Genomic DNA, 15,889 nt, shown 5'->3' with positions numbered 1-15,889 from the left:
AACCAACTGCTCGATCCCCAGCAGCCACCATGCCAGAGGAATCCAGAGGTTTGGTTTTTCCCAAAGAAAAGACACTGCAGAAGAACAACTGCAGAATGAGCAATCCTGGAGGTGAAACTTCCTATTTTTTCAAGTCATTCCTTGAGGGCAAGGCTAAAGGTTCAGCTGGGAAAAGGGCAGACACCAGCTTCATTTCCAGACACGAAGGTTGGTTGTTGTTGGAGCACCAGAGCCAGTTTGGAAGTTCTTTGGCACCATCTTGCAGAAGAGCACTTTCTGACGCAGCACTCTAAGTAGTATGCACGATATTTGAATGGTTAGTACAATGATACGAGTGCGTAGATGGTATGCTCCTGGCTGGATGGGTGGCTATTACTCTTTTCAACACAGAAAGGAACCTGCAACTGTAGCTAAATGTAAAAAGTGTGGTTTTATATCAACAAAAAGAAAGGGTCATTAACATCTTTCAGTGCTTTTAGAAGCTACTGGAAACCAAAGTAGCCCCAAATGCTTTGACAGAAACACAGAAACAAGCAAATTGGCAGAGTTCCTTTCCCAGCTGTGGAGCAACAAATCTAAGTTTGGTGTTGACTGAGCTGCACAGGCTTCAAGCAAGATCAGCTCTAGGTGCTGTAACAATCACACCACCAAAATACCGCATTCCTCTTCAGAAGATCACTGCAACCTCAGATCCACCTCCAGCCGCTCAGGGGCAGCGGATTGAGGTTTCAGAGCCTGCAAACAGATGTAATTGCACTGGGAGGGAGCTGTCAACTGGGTGACAGGATTTACCTTGCATAGAAGCTGAGCTGTGCCAACAGAACAGAGATCTGAGGTGACTGAAGGCATTTTGCAAGTTTCTTTGCCAGTTCCTCAGGGAGCTGCTCTCAAAGCCTATCTGCAGAGGGGTTTATCAGCCAAGCTCTATGCTTCCATTGGAGATGCAGCTGAGAAACCAGCAAAGAAATACAAAATCTTGCTCTTAAAAGCCCATTGACATTAGAACTTTTGCCATGTATATATCCACAGGGTTAAAAACTATAATGAAATAAACTCCATCCTTGTAGCAGTACTGCTGTACTGGTCAGTGTTGCCAGTGTACAGCAGACCTTGCCTCAGAAAAACATCTTGAGAGGATTAATACTTTGATTTATGAATGCACTGTATCCTATCAAACAGCAGGAATTATCAACACCATTTTTCTGGGCTTGGATTTTACCTCTCATGAGCTTTTCTGATGGTGAATCCATAAATAGCCCCATTTTAGTTGCAGACAGAATTATTGGACCCCCATAATATTCACAGCAATCACAGTATTGACTCACTGTCTAATTTATGTCAAACTTCAACATTCAGCCAGCGTCAGCCTGAAAAATCACATCCTGAGAACAGAGTAGGAAACACGTTCCCAGCTCCTTGAGGCAGCCACAGGACTTGACCAGTGTCAGATTTATACAGTGAAAATACTTTGTTTAGGAATCATCCTTTTGAATCACAAGGAAGACCCAGGAAACAAAACTGAGATGCTGCTGTATATTCAGTTGGATAATGAATCCCGTCTCCTCTTCACAGTGCTGTGTAAATGTGAGTGGATGTTTAGAGCATACCTCCTTGCAAATTTATCCATCTATTTTTTCCCAAAGATGATTTGCTTACAGATGTGCAATCCCACATGGGAGGAAACCTCCGTGGGAAAGGTTTTAATAGCAGCACATCCTCTATTTGACATGAAAAAACAAAAGAGCTCCTGAAATGCTGGTGGCAATAAGCTCAGTTTAGCCTGACAGCAGGTGAAATGACCAGGCAAAATTGCTCTATCTCCAAAAGCACATGTTTTCTCTTTTGTATTTCCATATTTACTGGCAGTCAGAAATACAGCATGCTACTGGTAAAGTGAAGTTTAAAAGTCACCATGACAGTATCACTTTGATCTATCTCAGTTTTTTCTCCTTTGTAGTGGGTCCTTTTAACCCAAACCTACCTGTAAAAATGTGTGACCTGTCATTTTTCTAAAGTGTTTGTAACTAGGTGGTTTATGCTAGAAGACATAGATTGCTGTTCAGTATGTATTCTTATTTTTGCTTTGTATTATTCCATCAGAATCTGTGGATATACAATTAAAATGAGACTAATCCTTACGCAAAAATGCATCTCCCTCTTTTTGTCCAGATCTTTTATTTTGATTTCGGTTCCATATGGAAAACATGATGGATTTCTGTGTTTGGATCCTATTCCCTTGAATAAAGCAAGTCCAAGTCCTCCTTGGCACTTGTGCTGCTGCAAAATGCAAAATCGTAGCAGTATCAACAACATTTCTTTCACCACACATTACATCAAAAGGCCACCAGCATCAGTGGTGTGTCATGAAGGAATCTGGTCAACGCTGACAAAACAGGAGACAGGGAATCTTGGCTGAGGAATGCCAAAACCTGGCACGAAGCACAGAGAATGCAACCAGCAGAGCTGACAAAGTTCAAAAGCTCATCGTGTGATGACTAGGCCACGCCACATGGAATGGGATTAGCTGCTACCCTACCAAAGCAACAGTTTCCCAGTCAGAAGACATGATGCCCTTCCTCAACAGCAAACATACCCTTCCATCACCCTTCACTGTAGTTTTCCATTAGCCACGTTACATTCCTCTATCTGACTGATTGAAGGTCTTTATTATTACTTTCATTTAGCGATCTTAAAAGAATATTCCCTGGAAGAGACATTCTAAAAGACCTCTGCAGCAAGCTGGCTGCCCTTTCAAAGATAGGCACCCAAAACCCCCAGAATCTTGTCAATATATTGGGATTCCACTGTTGGTTCAAGGGGTTTTGGTAGAATGAGAAGGAAAAGTTAAACCTTAAATATTTTACTGCTCTTGTCACTGCTTAACTCCCCTGTGCTGCAGTGTCCTGCAGTGTGCATGTGCCAGCCTCTGCTGCTGTGTTGTCGGGTGCGTGGCTCCATGCATCAGCTCTGCTCTGAAGGTACCAGAGAAGGTCTTTGTGGATGAAGGAGTTGGGACACTTCAGTTTTCTCAGTTGGAATGGGATCCGAGGATATTCAGATTGAGATTTCTTTTAGCCAAGGTGGTGGCACCTGAGATGAAGATCAAGATCAGAGCAACAGGTAAAATCTCTGACAAGTTTTCTAATGGAAGTTCAGACACTATAAATTCTCCATCAAGGACATAGTTTTCATGACTCACGTTCTGTGAATTAGGTGCCTGAAACCCACCTAAACTGCATGCTGCTTTTAGGAATCTCACATTTACTCCACCATCAGCTCTAATTCAAAGGCAGAAAAACACCCAGAACATCCCCATTTTGTGTGATTTCAAAACACTAAAGAAAAAGCTTGTGTTCCCCCCAAAACATACAACCCCTTTCCACCCAGACCTCTCTTCTGCAGTTGGAATGAGAAGTCAGTATTTCCCTACTCTTCAGTACTGAAACCTGAGTTGTGAATGAAACTGTCACCCCAGGGGAAATCTCTTCTACCACATGTGCATTGTGCTCCCATTCTTCCCTTTAAAATGACTGTGGCTCCTGAATGGAGCAATAGTCAAGAACATGCTAATTACAGCACAGACTTCTCCAAGGTGTTTGCCATCATTGCTAACCACGATATGCCACTGATAAAAACCCATATTCCCATCTTAAAACAACGAGAATCTTCTCCAAAGAGTTCAGCTCGGTACTAGGGATGAGATTCATCACCTCCTAATTTTATCAGTCTGTAGGTTCCCTCTCCAGTCGATGACAGGAGATGATTTCACCTGTCTTAGGATGGGATGAATCACCCTGTGGTGAGGCCTCTCACTCCCCACTGCTAAGAGATGCAGCTAAATATCCAGCTGCACACTGTGCACATGTCCTTTGGGCTGCCAGCTGAATGAATCACAGCCCAGGGGAGGGAAAGAAGTGATAATGCAGGGGAAAAGAGAGAAAGGGATAGAACATTCCTTCTTTTTTTAGCACAGTTCAGTGTTTTGTCACCTTGAGTTAACTCTCCCGGATGTTTGAGACTTCTTGTGCAAGTATCTAACATGACCAAAAGCAGTCTGTTCTCCTGACTAACACACTGCTGGAAATTATCAAAGGAATGCTGAAGAGCTGAGCTTTGAGAAGCGGTTTGAAGCAGGAAAGAAAGCTAATCCATTCCAGTTCAAATGCAGTTTCGCTTGGTTGGGGTTGTTTTAGTCAAAGAGAACAGCCACAACAGGAAACTCAGCCTCTAGATAGAAGTTAATACTGCCTGAGAGTGAGCTGTAAGATGTCATACCTGCAATGGGAAAGGGTTGGACGGTATTACCCACACAGAACACAGCTTTGGGAAAAACTAACTGTGAGAGCACTTGAGCTAAGACTGACTGGGCTGGAACATAAAGACTTTGTCTTCCTGTGTCACTGCATCCCTAGAGCATGAGCAGCAGGTTGAGGGAGGGGATCCTGCCCCTCTGCTGCGCTCTCGGGAGATTCCCCCTGCAGCCTTGATCCAGTTCTGGGGCGACACCAAAGAGGGATGTGGAGCTGAGGGAGCTAATCCAGAGGAGGCCACGGAGATGCTGCGAGGGCTGGAGCAGCTCTGCTCTGGAGCCAGGCTGAGAGAGCTGGGCTGGGGCAGCCTGGAGAAGAGAAGGCTCCTGAAGGGGAGACCTGAGAGCAGCTCCAGTGCCTGAAGGGGCTGCAGGAAACCTGGAGAGGGGCTTGGGACAAGGGCCTGTAGGGACAGGCCAAGGGGAATGGCTTGAACCTGCCAGAGGGGAGACTGAGATGAGCTCTTAGGCAGAAGCTCTTCCCTGTGAGGGTGCTGAGGCGCTGGCACAGGGTGCCCAGAGAAGCTGTGGCTGCCCCATCCCTGGCAGTGCTCAAGTGTATACTTGAACTGGCTTCTGCCCAATTTATCTTAGTCTTAACGAAGAAGATGAACATTAAACCTTTAGTAAACATTAGTATTCTAAAAATAAAGAGAGGGCACATTTTCTCTCCCTGATCGAAGCACACTGTTGAATGGTATTTGTACCAGTGACGTGTCAAGTAGATAACGTATCTGCAGGATAAACAAGCCCCAAAACAAGGAAGTTTCAGATGTCCCAAGCATAACTCACTGAGAACTGTGGCTAAAAAAAGCATTTATGAACACTTGGTATTTGCATAGCCATATTTTCACAGGTTGGGTGAAGTCCGTTGGAGCTGCTAAGTGTAACTGTCACTGCTCATTTCGGACAGTTTTTGTTCCTGGGGCAGCAGGCAGCTGAAGTGCTGGTACTCTCCAAATACAGGCAGGGACACGCCACCGCCGCGTCTGAGGCCATTTGGGAATGTGAGCTATGTGGGTGAACACTGTTTTACTATCCTGATGTGTGAGTATGAACAGGGGTGAGAGAAAATCCATGGCAGTGGCTTAGAAACAAACCCAGGCACAGGAGCACTGAGGGACCATGAAGGAAAGGTTTAAATAATGAGCTTTTACACTGAGAGCTACAGAAATGAGATTTGTGACTCAGAGCTTAAAAACTAAACCCAAACCCAACCAAACCAAAGCAACCACAACTACAAAATGTGCTTCCTGTCCTTCATTCCTCTGCTTTTTAGAAGCAACAAAGTTTGAACATTCTTTATAGAGATAATGGGTCTTCACTGTTCTGGAATTCACTGATCCCAAAGAACTCAGCCAAGTACTAAAACCTGCTGCTGCTACCAGCACAACCCTTCTTTGTTTGCTATCTGCACTAGAAATGTTTCTTTTGGCACATCTTAGGCCAAAACCTCCTTTTTCCAATGCAAAAGCCCAGATTGTGTTTCTGAAGCCCGTTGATATCAGTAAATCCCAACAGGGCAGAACACAGTTTTCACTCCCCTCGAGGATGGCATGTTCCAAAAACATTTGGATCAGCACAACTCTGATGTTTGGGTCAGGAGCAGCCAAGACCAGTGGTTCCTCCTGACTTTAACTTCAGAGCCTCCTGATTTTTGGCTAGTAGGTAAGGTCAAGCATGGTAAAATGAACACTGAGGTAACACACTTCTTGCTTTCTGAGCCAAGACACCTTCCTAGCTCATGGACAGGAGAGAAACACGGTGAAGGGCATGAAAAACCTGAGCAGGGAGCTAAGCTGAGGTCAGATTTTCAGTTGGTGTAAACATGCATCACTCCACTTCAGTGCCCAATGATGATTTGCATCAGCTGAGAGGCTGACGTGGGGTCTCTCCCCTGGGAATGCTGAGCTTAAAGTGATGGGCAGCTGCTGGATGTCTGACTTCCCCAAGTCTCATCTCCATCAGAATCAAGGATCCAAGCTCCAAATCTCTCTGGAACAAGTATTTTATGTGGCTACCTTGGGAATTAAGCTGAAAGTACAATTTGCAAGTGACATCTCCAGGAACAAGCAGAGAGTATTCTAATGTTGACCATAAACAGTAACAGTGGAAATACTGGCTCTGGTCTATGCCTTAAACAGACAGAATTAAGACAATACATTCGGCTGGAAAAAAACATTCACTATAATCCCATTATAGTGGCTCTATCTTAAAGAAAAGTCCTTTCTTGCCTTCAATATCTTCATTGCAAGAATTCCAGAATCTTATACCTCTGATGGTTAATAACCTTTTCATTGGCAGTACAATGGCTTTAACCTGCCAGAGAGGAGATTGAGATGAGCTCTTAGGCAGAAGCTCTTCCCTGTGAGGGTGCTGAGGTGCTGGCACAGGGTGCCCAGAGAAGCTGTGGCTGCCCCATCCCTGGCAGTGCTCAAGGGCAGGTTGGACACAGGGGCTTGGAGCAAGCTGCTCCAGTGGAAGGGGTCCCTGCCCGTGGCAGGGGTTGGAACTGGATGAGTTTTAAGGTCCCTTCCAGCCAAAACAGTGTCATGGTTCTATGGTTATTCATGATTAGCTCATTTTATCAAAGCACTGGCCTTGACCTAACAGCTGATAAGCATGAAGTAGCTTTGTGGGTAAAAGTAACATCTTTTATTAGATCAACTGACATAGCTGCAGCCAGACAAACAAGAGTTTAGACCACAAAACACTTCTGCAGGCCTGAAATAGAGGCAGAAAAAAATCAAGTTAAACACAGTTTAGGACACAGTTGATCTGAATAAAAGACAATGATGTCAAACAGTTTGAGGAAAAGGTGTCCACAAAATACCAGGGATCCAAGTAAGGTGTGGAATGATTAAGCCATAGGATACCACATCAGAGGAAAGAGATAATATTAACTGCCAAAGTTAGAACATTCTATAGGCTTCTATGGTCATTGTGTTATTTAGGGACTGTCCTGCCTAATAGGGCTGCAAACCCAGTGTATGGGACAGCTTCCCAGCACATCCACTGCCAGGATGCCCCTTAAGCCAGGGGCAAGCCCTGCACAGCACGTATGTGCTGCACACCCAGCTATCAGCACCAGATCACAGTGCAAGAATCAGCTCTGCAGGCTCCAAAGCAGCAAAGAGGAGGAACAGGCCACCACACACCAAGGTATTTGTGTTACTAAGGCTTTTACAGTTGCTTTACAAACCAGAGTAGGACAAGGAATCCTTGAGTGTGCCTTTTAATGCTTCTGTAGACTGACTTTATAAGAAGGAAGAACAAAAGCAGACAATGGTTTGGATAGTTTAAGCCCTCTTAGACAAGCTGTTATTTAAAAACATATACCATACACTTCACATTGAGCTGAACAGCCCTCCAGAACCACGGCCAACTCTGCCTTCACCTAACACCTCTCAAGCCAGCCCTGGTTTTAGAAGCATCTGACACAATTAAAGCCCATTTTCCACAAGGTGCACATGTGGTGAGAGGTTGTCACTTGAGGAAGCAGTCCAGTGTAGCTAACTTCCCTTAAAAAGCACTACCTTACACGAGTGAACTGCAGAGCAGGAGGCCCTCCAGAAAGTTACTGGCATTTTATGTTATTTATGTATTTATATATTCATTTATTATTGCCTATGGCCAGAGAATAAAGTGTTTAAGAAGTCCCTCCTAGAAGTTCTGAAGATATTGGTCCAAATGGATTCACTCCTCAGCCTCTGCATATCCATTTCTCTGAACAGCTTCCCTGAAAAGAATAAAAAAGATTATTTAGTTCCTTTACTTTTCCTATCATAAGTTTAGGGAAGCAAAAAACGTCCTGGATGCATTTTAAACAATGAAATCGGGATGGGAGAGAGGAGGAAAAGGGGTGATGAAGAGAAAGGCTTCAAGGCAAGAAAAGATCATTTAGTTCCCTTACTTTTCCTGCCATATGTTTAGGGAAGCAAAAAACTTCCTGGATGCATTTTAAACAATGAAATTGGGGTGGGAGGGAGGACGACGGGGGAAATGGAGAGGAAGGCTTCAAGGCAAAGGAACCCCAACCCTTTGCACCCTCCCGCACCCCCCAAAGGCACCGCACTGACATTTCCACCCGCCTCAATGACTAAGTTAGGCAAAGCAAGCGCTCGCCAAAGGGTTATTTATAGCGGGGGCGGGCACGGGGGGGTCCCAGCGGGTGGCGGACGGAACAGGTGCCGCGGCAGCGCGCCTGACCCCGGCGGCGGAGCGCGGCTCATGACGGTCACAGGGCTCCAGCGGCAGGCGGGGCGGGGAGAGGCGGCCCGAGGGGCGGGCGCTGTGGGCGGACCCTATAAATGAAGGGCAAAGCCCCATTAGCTCAATGAAAGAGGGAGGAGAGGCCAGGCTGAAGGGGAGGAAACGGAAAGGTTTAGGTTCGGTCCATTGAAAGTAATCGCAGCGTTTCTAAGTTAGTTCTTTTCTTACCGCGTTCCCGTTGAGGAGATGAAATACATCATAGGCATCGGAGGGTGAGTGCCTGCTTTTGGTGTCCCGATGTTGCTTTGTCTTGGTTCATTGCTGTGGATAAGCTGAGCCGGGCGCTGGAGGTGATGTATCTGGCTATGAAGGGGTGTTATAGCGTTCTAGGGATGATGTGACTGTTTGTGCCTCTTAGAGCTCTGCGGGGTGATGCATGCCCAAGGCTCATAGGCAGGTCTGTAAAGGCTTGAAACAGACAGCAAACAGTCAGTTTCTCGGTCAGCTGGAGCAATGTGCCTCACCCGTGGCAAGAGATGTTGAGTTTTGCTTCTTAAAGCTTCTCTGGAAGGCAAAGAGGAAAAATCCTTCATATAGGATGGAGGGGGTAGGAAAAGCTTTTATTTTGTCAAAAAAAGGCAGGATTTGGAAGGAATCCTGTGTGTGAGCCGGGGCAGGGGCATCCCCGCGGCTGCACAAGGGGCTGCAGGTCCCTGGGTTAGAGGCAGCGTGCGGGCTTTATCCCCTTTGAATAAGCGCAGACTGGAGATCGCTGGAGAGGAAGATGATTCAGGCCTTTTGTCTTAAAACCGGTTCGCAGGTGTAAAACTGAGTCAGTGAGGAACGAGCGAGCCTCCCTCAGTGGTGACCCATTGGAGACGCTCCTAGAGCTCACCGGGCGAGGGTTAAACCCTACAAGGGCAACACGGGCGGTGGAGAGCGGTGAACGCCGGTTCCGCCTGCCCCGGGGGCCGCGCCGCCTCCTCCATGCTGAGGCGGCTTCCCCCGGCTCGGGGGCGGCCATGGCGGCTCCCTCAGCGCGGCCGTTGAGCGGGGCGGGAAAGGGAAGGGGCGGTCGCAGCCAATGGGCGGCCAGAGCTCCGGTAGGCGGGAAATTTAAACCTTGGGGGGGGGCTCCTTCCCCTCAGGGTGCTCCCGGCGGGATCTCGGTTCTCCGCCGCCGTCTTCCCTCTCCCCGCAGGGTCACCAACGGTGGCAAAACCACGCTGACCAAGAGGCTCGTCAAGGCGCTGCCCAACTGCTGCGTGGTGCACCAGGATGACTTCTTCAAGGTACGCTGAGCCCCCGGTTAAAGCGTTTAACCGCTGCTTGTCCGTGCGGTGGCAGCCGCTGTAGGCCCCAGCGCACCGGGTTTGGGGTACTTGTGCGTGTTTTCCATGTCGGGTTTGGTGCCTTAGGAGCAGCAGCCTCCTGGTGTTAGTTTTCTGCTCCTCTGTACGATTTTGGGGCAGGGAACGAGGTGCTGGCACAAGTGTCAGTGTCTGCAGCCCCAGAATGGCTGCAGTAAAAGCATCCCTTACTTCTAGCAACAGATCTAACTACTGCTTTCTGTTAGGGGTCATTCGCTGTGCTCTGCACAAACAGCTTCCTCCATGCTGAGTTTTCCTTCTTATTTAAATATGTTGCTTCTAAATAATACTCCGGGATTTAATCATTCCTCTGCTGCTTTAAATACAGTTGTACTGGGGAGCTTTGCCAGCTCTGTGTCAGGAACCCGGTTAAGAGATTGCTGAGTGCACAGAAGCTGTGTGCCCTTGTGCTGAGCTGGGAGAGCAGCAGGGACCCCATCACCGATCCCTGCAGGGCTCCCAGGAAGGACAGAGCTGGACCCCACTGTATGTGGGAGCCCAAGCCATGTGGCCACACACTAGAAGCATCCCTCTGTTGTCCCTTGGTGTGTGCGGCACACTGGCACCAGTTTGTCCTGTCTGCAGGAGCATGTGAAATGGAGACACTCGTTTGAAAAGCTTCTGTGCCACAAGCCTCATGCATACAGGGTCATACATGAGCCCTGAAAGTGAAGGAATTCTTTTGGAGTCTCCATAAAGATCTATAGCTTTTCATTAGCGTGCTTAGTTGGCAAACACCAGTAAAGCTATAGTAGCTAGGCTAGTAAGTAGCTAGTAAAGCTATAACTAGTGACCAAGTGTCTTGCTTTGCTGACCTGCATTTGTGTTAGGAGTTAAAATAGCTGTTCTTGAACATGTAAATTTTAGCAGTCACTTCTTGCTGTATTTGCATTTTAAGTTCTTTAATGTGTTGACTTATAAGCAGGCACCTGTCCTGTTTTTGGTTAATAGTACCATACTGAATTATTAACCTAGAACTTTGCCCCAAATGGTTTCACCAAGCCAAGGGAACTCCACAGTTCCTGGGGTTGGAAACGGGAACTTGTATTTGAATGTAGCCCAAGCAGGGTCTGTAACTGTTGTTAAGTGAACACTTGCTTTGTTGTGTATTGCAGTAATGTCCAGGTTGTGATCGGATCTTAGGTAACTGATCACGCTGAGTTTGCAGCAATGTTTTATTGCTCACTATATTTCAGCCACAAGATCAAATAGAAGTCGGGGAAGACGGCTTTAAACAATGGGATGGTAAGAGCAGTGTTCGCTATAGGATGCAGTAATGTATATTTTTCCTAAGTATTTCTTTTTCATTATTAAAGATTTAACAGTAAATTTCTGTAATTTCAATTTAACAAGTTCATTCTATTTTATACTTTCAAGCTATGTGCTCTATGGTATTTGATTATGTACCTTTGTCCCACCCACCCCCTTTCTTCTAACTAGTGTTGGACTCCTTGGATATGGAGGCAATGGTGAGCACTGTGCGTGCCTGGATTGAGAACCCAGTGAAGTTTGCCCGTTCCCATGGGGTGAATGTTACGCCTGGCTCTAAAGAGCCAGCCTCCAAAGATACCCATATATTGGTCATTGAAGGCTTCCTGCTTTATAATTACAAGTAAGGTTTGGGGAACTATTAACAGTTTGCCAGGGAAGAACACTAGATCCTTGCTGCCGGGGCTAAACCCTCCTTTTTACTAATATACCCCTCCTGTCTTGTCCTGAGGTATCGTGAACAAAGAGTTTTTCTCATGTCCAATGGAAAATTTCCCAGTAAATACTGGGAAAAGCGAGGTGCATGAGGAGACTTTCTCAAGGTAACGCAGGAAGCTCATTTAGGGCATGCCCTTGAACTCCAGGCATGGGGAGCTGTAGATCAGTACTGAGCCAGCAGCAGTGGCACAGGCTTCCCTTCTGGCCTTCCTCCATGAGGCCCAAACCTTGACCTGCAAAGGTCATTGATGAGGACAAGGAGAGCATCCACTCTGCATGGAATCTCCCCTGGAATTTAGGAATAGCTCCTTCATGTGATAAAAGTGGTTGACACTAAACTGAGCTTAGGAATTAATTGTAAACTGGAGCACAGATCAACTTTTTTGCTTTTTTTACACGGGAGGACAAATGTCTGGCAGGAAGAGGGGAGACTCCAGTGAAGAGAGAAAACTCCCAATAGCTAAATATACACCCTGCAGAAATCACGTGCTATGGATGTGACCAGCAGAAGATTCTTGGCTCCAAACTCCAATTTTGTTTACAAAACTCTTTCAGGAGAGCAAGCTGTGACACTCAGAAACCCAGAGTTGTTTCTGAGCCATCAGACAGGCAGCACCATCCCAGCTTTCCAAACTGAACGTAAAATGGCAATTGTGGACCGGCTGTCATGTCATGGCCAAGTGAGGAATGTGCTGGCACACTGCTGGGTGTTCTTGGCCTGTCCCCAGCGAGGTGACTCTTGGTATCTCCTGAAGGTTATAAACACCTCTGAAGCTCTGTCTTGTTAATGGGAGCTTTTCCATAGTCCTGGACCTGTAGCTTGCTCAGTTCATGCCATATGAAGCATTTGTGCAACCTTCCCAGGCTTTTAGAAGTCTGAGTCCCACCAGGTTCAAACTAGGTTTGCTTCAAGGATTTTTCTAGGTTTAGTTTCTTCAGCCTAATAGCAGCATGACACAGAAAGCTGCAGTAGAGCCAGCTCTGGAAAAGAACAGGAGCTGATGGAGCTGCCTTTGCTAAACCTGTGTGCCCACATGTGCTGCAGCACAGCAGGCCAGGTGGTTTTTAAGTCAGTGCAGATCAGATTGATCACAGCTTTAGTCTTCTGGGTATCACAGAACCATTAGGGTTGGAAGGGACCTCTGGAGATCATCTAGTACAACCCCTTGCCAAGGCAAATGATCAAGAAGAGGCACAGTTCACAACCCAGAGCTTCCCAGTCCAGTGTCTGACCCCCCCCACAGCAGGAGGTGCTTGGATGGGAAGACTATGTGGTGCACCATTCTGACCTCCAAACCCTGTGTTCTGTGGTGGATAAACCTACTGTACATTAGCTTGTGTCTTCCTGAGGACACTTACACTTCTGTTGTTTCTAACAGACACAAATATGGGAGAGGCAGATTTTTGTGGCTTTCAGGGGTGATTTAACTTTTCTCTGGCAAAAAAAAATAGACACCTTCTTTCTTTCTACCCTACCCCAGACCACTGATAGATCTCTTTGACTTGCGCTACTACCTGGCAGTTCCATATGATGAGTGCAAAAGGAGGAGAAGGTAAGAAGACTCTTTTGTAAGTCCCTACATTCCTTGTCCAAAGCCCCTCTCCAGGTTTCTTGTTAGCCCCTTTAGGCTCTGGGAGCTGCTCTAAGGTCTCCCCTTAAGGAGCCTTCTCCAGGCTCAACAAGCCCAGCTCTATGAGCATCAGTAAACCCTTGGAGATTGCTTCACCTTCATTGGCCACCTGCAGCTTCTGTATTCACTAAATGAACTTGATGCAAAACAGACAACTATTGATGAGAAATTGGACTGTGACAATTGACTTTTACATCAATTCAAGTGAGAGCTGTCAGATCAGCTTCAGGCTGTCACCATGTGCAAGAGGCAGTGCTGTCCCCATGGTCACACATCACAGAATGGATTGAGACCTTAAAGACATCTTGTCCTGGGCAGGGATAACGCATCCTGATGTTCTTTGCCTGTTTTGCTGTTTGCAGTACACGTAACTACACCGTTCCTGACCCACCGGGTCTCTTTGATGGACACGTCTGGCCCATGTACTTGAAACACAGGAAAGCAATGGAGGACTGTGGTGTTGATGTTGGTGAGCCCCTCCCCAAGCACCCTGGCCCTGGGCTTTGGTTTTTAAGGAATTCAGTACTTTAATTCATGGGAACTTGAACTGCAGTGAGGCAAAGGTTCTATTTGTACTGGGAAGCTCTAATCCTGGCCTACTCTCTGTGCAGATAAACACAGGCAGTTTTACAGCTCAGGACTTCTTCCCTTTGTTTCATATTAAAAGAGACAAACCACATTCTTTATAGTGGGATAAGAGACTTTGTGGGGCACAAGTTTTTAAGGATGATTCTGGGCTTCCAATTTTCCAATTTGGAAAGTTTTACTGCATTTGGTCAATTTGAAATACTTTAAAACTGATCTAGAGGAATTTATTCTGATCAGAAACCTACACCTTCTTCCTCCAGTTTATTTAGATGGGCTCAAGTCCCGAGATGAACTCTACAACCAAGTCTTTGAGGATATTCACAACAAGCTTTTGAACTGCTGACAGGTAAACGTGGTCCCACCATAGATGGGGTGGGACAAGAGGTGCTGACTGGAGAATGACCTGCTTCTGCTCCCCAGTGCTCACACTTCCCCTTTTGCTTTTTAGGATCTCAAAGACCTGGAAGACCTGTGTACAGCGCGATGTAAATAGTACTGCAGTTGTCAGGAGGGTTTATTTGTGTAAACTCGTCCTATACTGTCCTTTGGAAAGTATCTTTTGTATATAATTGAAGAATGAAGGTAACTTATTCACACCTCTGATGGACAGGATTGGTTTGGTGGTTTTGTTTTTTTTTTTTTAACTTTCTTATTTTGTATTCCTCTGGCTTATCCCAAAGTTGAAAGTGCATTTTTATAATGAACAAGTTAGAGCTATGCTGGGAGAAAAACTGGCTCTTCTGCTCATGTGCTTCTGCAGACATGGAGTCTGTCTGCAACAGCTTGTTTGTAACATCTCAATTCAGTAAAAACCTATTTCAAGTCTTTATCTGAGGTCCCGTTTAATGTCAGTCACCTTTCCTGTGAGATGAACAGACACAAAACTCCCCAAACACAACACTTGAGGTGTCAGCCCTACTCTGTGTCACTGTCTTGCTTTCAGTGGTAACCCTGATGGGAAGCCTGGTTCAGGAGTCCCAGTGAGAGTGGGATTCTCCATGCAGTGGTGGGAGGGGAACAGCACTGAAGCTATTTATAACGTGCTAGTATGAAACCAGTTTAATGTCAGCCTCTGCTTCATGGCGTTTCTCACTTCACACTCAAATTAGCACATAAAGATACTGCAGCCCTGTTTCAGCCAGCAGCTGAGTGCTCCCTGGGTGACAAGTTTGGGCAGAAGCCTCTTTCTGCCTCTCACCACCCATATGAGGATGTTATTTGGTCCCAGATTCCTGCCTCTCTGAACTTCAGGTGGTGATGTACCTGCAGAGGGCTCCTATAGAGGTGGATGTGTCCAAGTGGGTGACATTTAGGGCAAAACCCTGTATTCAGTGCCAGATGGCAAACTGCAACTGTAAAACCAAAGTACAGGAGGTTCTGCTCTTACAAATGCTTTGGGTAAGTTTATGGGACGCCCACAGGTTCCTTACTCCTCCGCGTCCTCCCTTCCTAGCAAATTTTGTCAGTAAAATAATAGTGGCAATAATTTTCCTGATGTTTCTGGTGATGGACTTCCTGTCAGTGAGCTAAAGAAACCTCCCACTGTGAGTGAACAGCAGGGCAGTACCTGGGCAAACACAATACTGCACTAACTCGCACCACAGATCATAAAGAGCTTGAGAAAGCAAAGGGGATGTTGTGCCTGAAGAGCACCAAGACCAACCTGGAACCAATGCTGTCCTTGCTCCAAGCTAGTAGTAGCCTCCCTGCTCTACTGTGCCTGGTACTGGGCTGGAATACCATGGTGGGATGGTGGAGATGGACGGCTAAAGATAGGAAGTGCCATTGAACTGCTGCACCTGAGCATGTGCATTGCACCACGCACCAAAGGTTCCTGGGTTAAAGTATAAAACCTCTCACGTGGGGTGAGCACAGGGATCTTCTGGGCACCAAAATAACTTGGCTGTGGCATCAGCACAGATCACTTTGGAAGAGTTTTGGGCACACTTTAATTAGAAACAGTGCTCCAGAAAAGCAGCTGCCCCAGATTAGTGAGCAGTCACCCTGAAACTCCCACCAAGCCGGTTTCAAGGGGTGCTTTAAGCCACCAGACGGATCCAACCACCTCCTCC

General features: G+C 46.5%; 1 protein-coding gene across 1 annotated transcript; it reads left to right on the top strand.

Annotated features, from left to right (window-relative positions):
• Positions 1-8,763: 8,763 nt before the first annotated feature.
• NMRK2 (nicotinamide riboside kinase 2) lies at positions 8,764-14,643 on the top strand. The gene is made up of 8 exons (XM_057406746.1): positions 8,764-8,793; positions 9,723-9,813; positions 11,088-11,136; positions 11,332-11,503; positions 13,080-13,151; positions 13,592-13,698; positions 14,078-14,163; positions 14,266-14,643. The coding sequence occupies exons 1-7, from the start codon at positions 8,768-8,770 to the stop codon at positions 14,158-14,160; spliced, it is 600 nt and encodes a 199-aa protein (XP_057262729.1). The 5' UTR covers positions 8,764-8,767; the 3' UTR covers positions 14,161-14,163; positions 14,266-14,643.
• The last annotated feature ends 1,246 nt before the right edge of the window (positions 14,644-15,889 follow it).

Source organism: Pezoporus wallicus, unplaced genomic scaffold (assembly GCF_028554395.1).
Source record: "Pezoporus wallicus isolate ANWC-B61680 ecotype Strahan unplaced genomic scaffold, APGP_CSIRO_Pwel_v1 contig_10514, whole genome shotgun sequence".
In the NCBI taxonomy this organism is placed as follows: Eukaryota; Metazoa; Chordata; class Aves; order Psittaciformes; family Psittacidae; genus Pezoporus; species Pezoporus wallicus.
This window is presented reverse-complemented; position numbering and strand designations above follow the sequence as displayed.

What these genes read in the sequence shown, in the direction of transcription:
- NMRK2 (XM_057406746.1), top strand. Translation starts at nt 8,768, where the DNA reads ATGAAATACATCATAGGCATCGGAGG. An exon ending in TACATCATAGGCATCGGAGG is followed by an intron (nt 8,794 to 9,722) that starts GTGAGTGCCTGC and finishes CTCTCCCCGCAG; the next exon opens with GGTCACCAACGGTGGCAAAA. An exon ending in ACCAGGATGACTTCTTCAAG is followed by an intron (nt 9,814 to 11,087) that starts GTACGCTGAGCC and finishes ACTATATTTCAG; the next exon opens with CCACAAGATCAAATAGAAGT.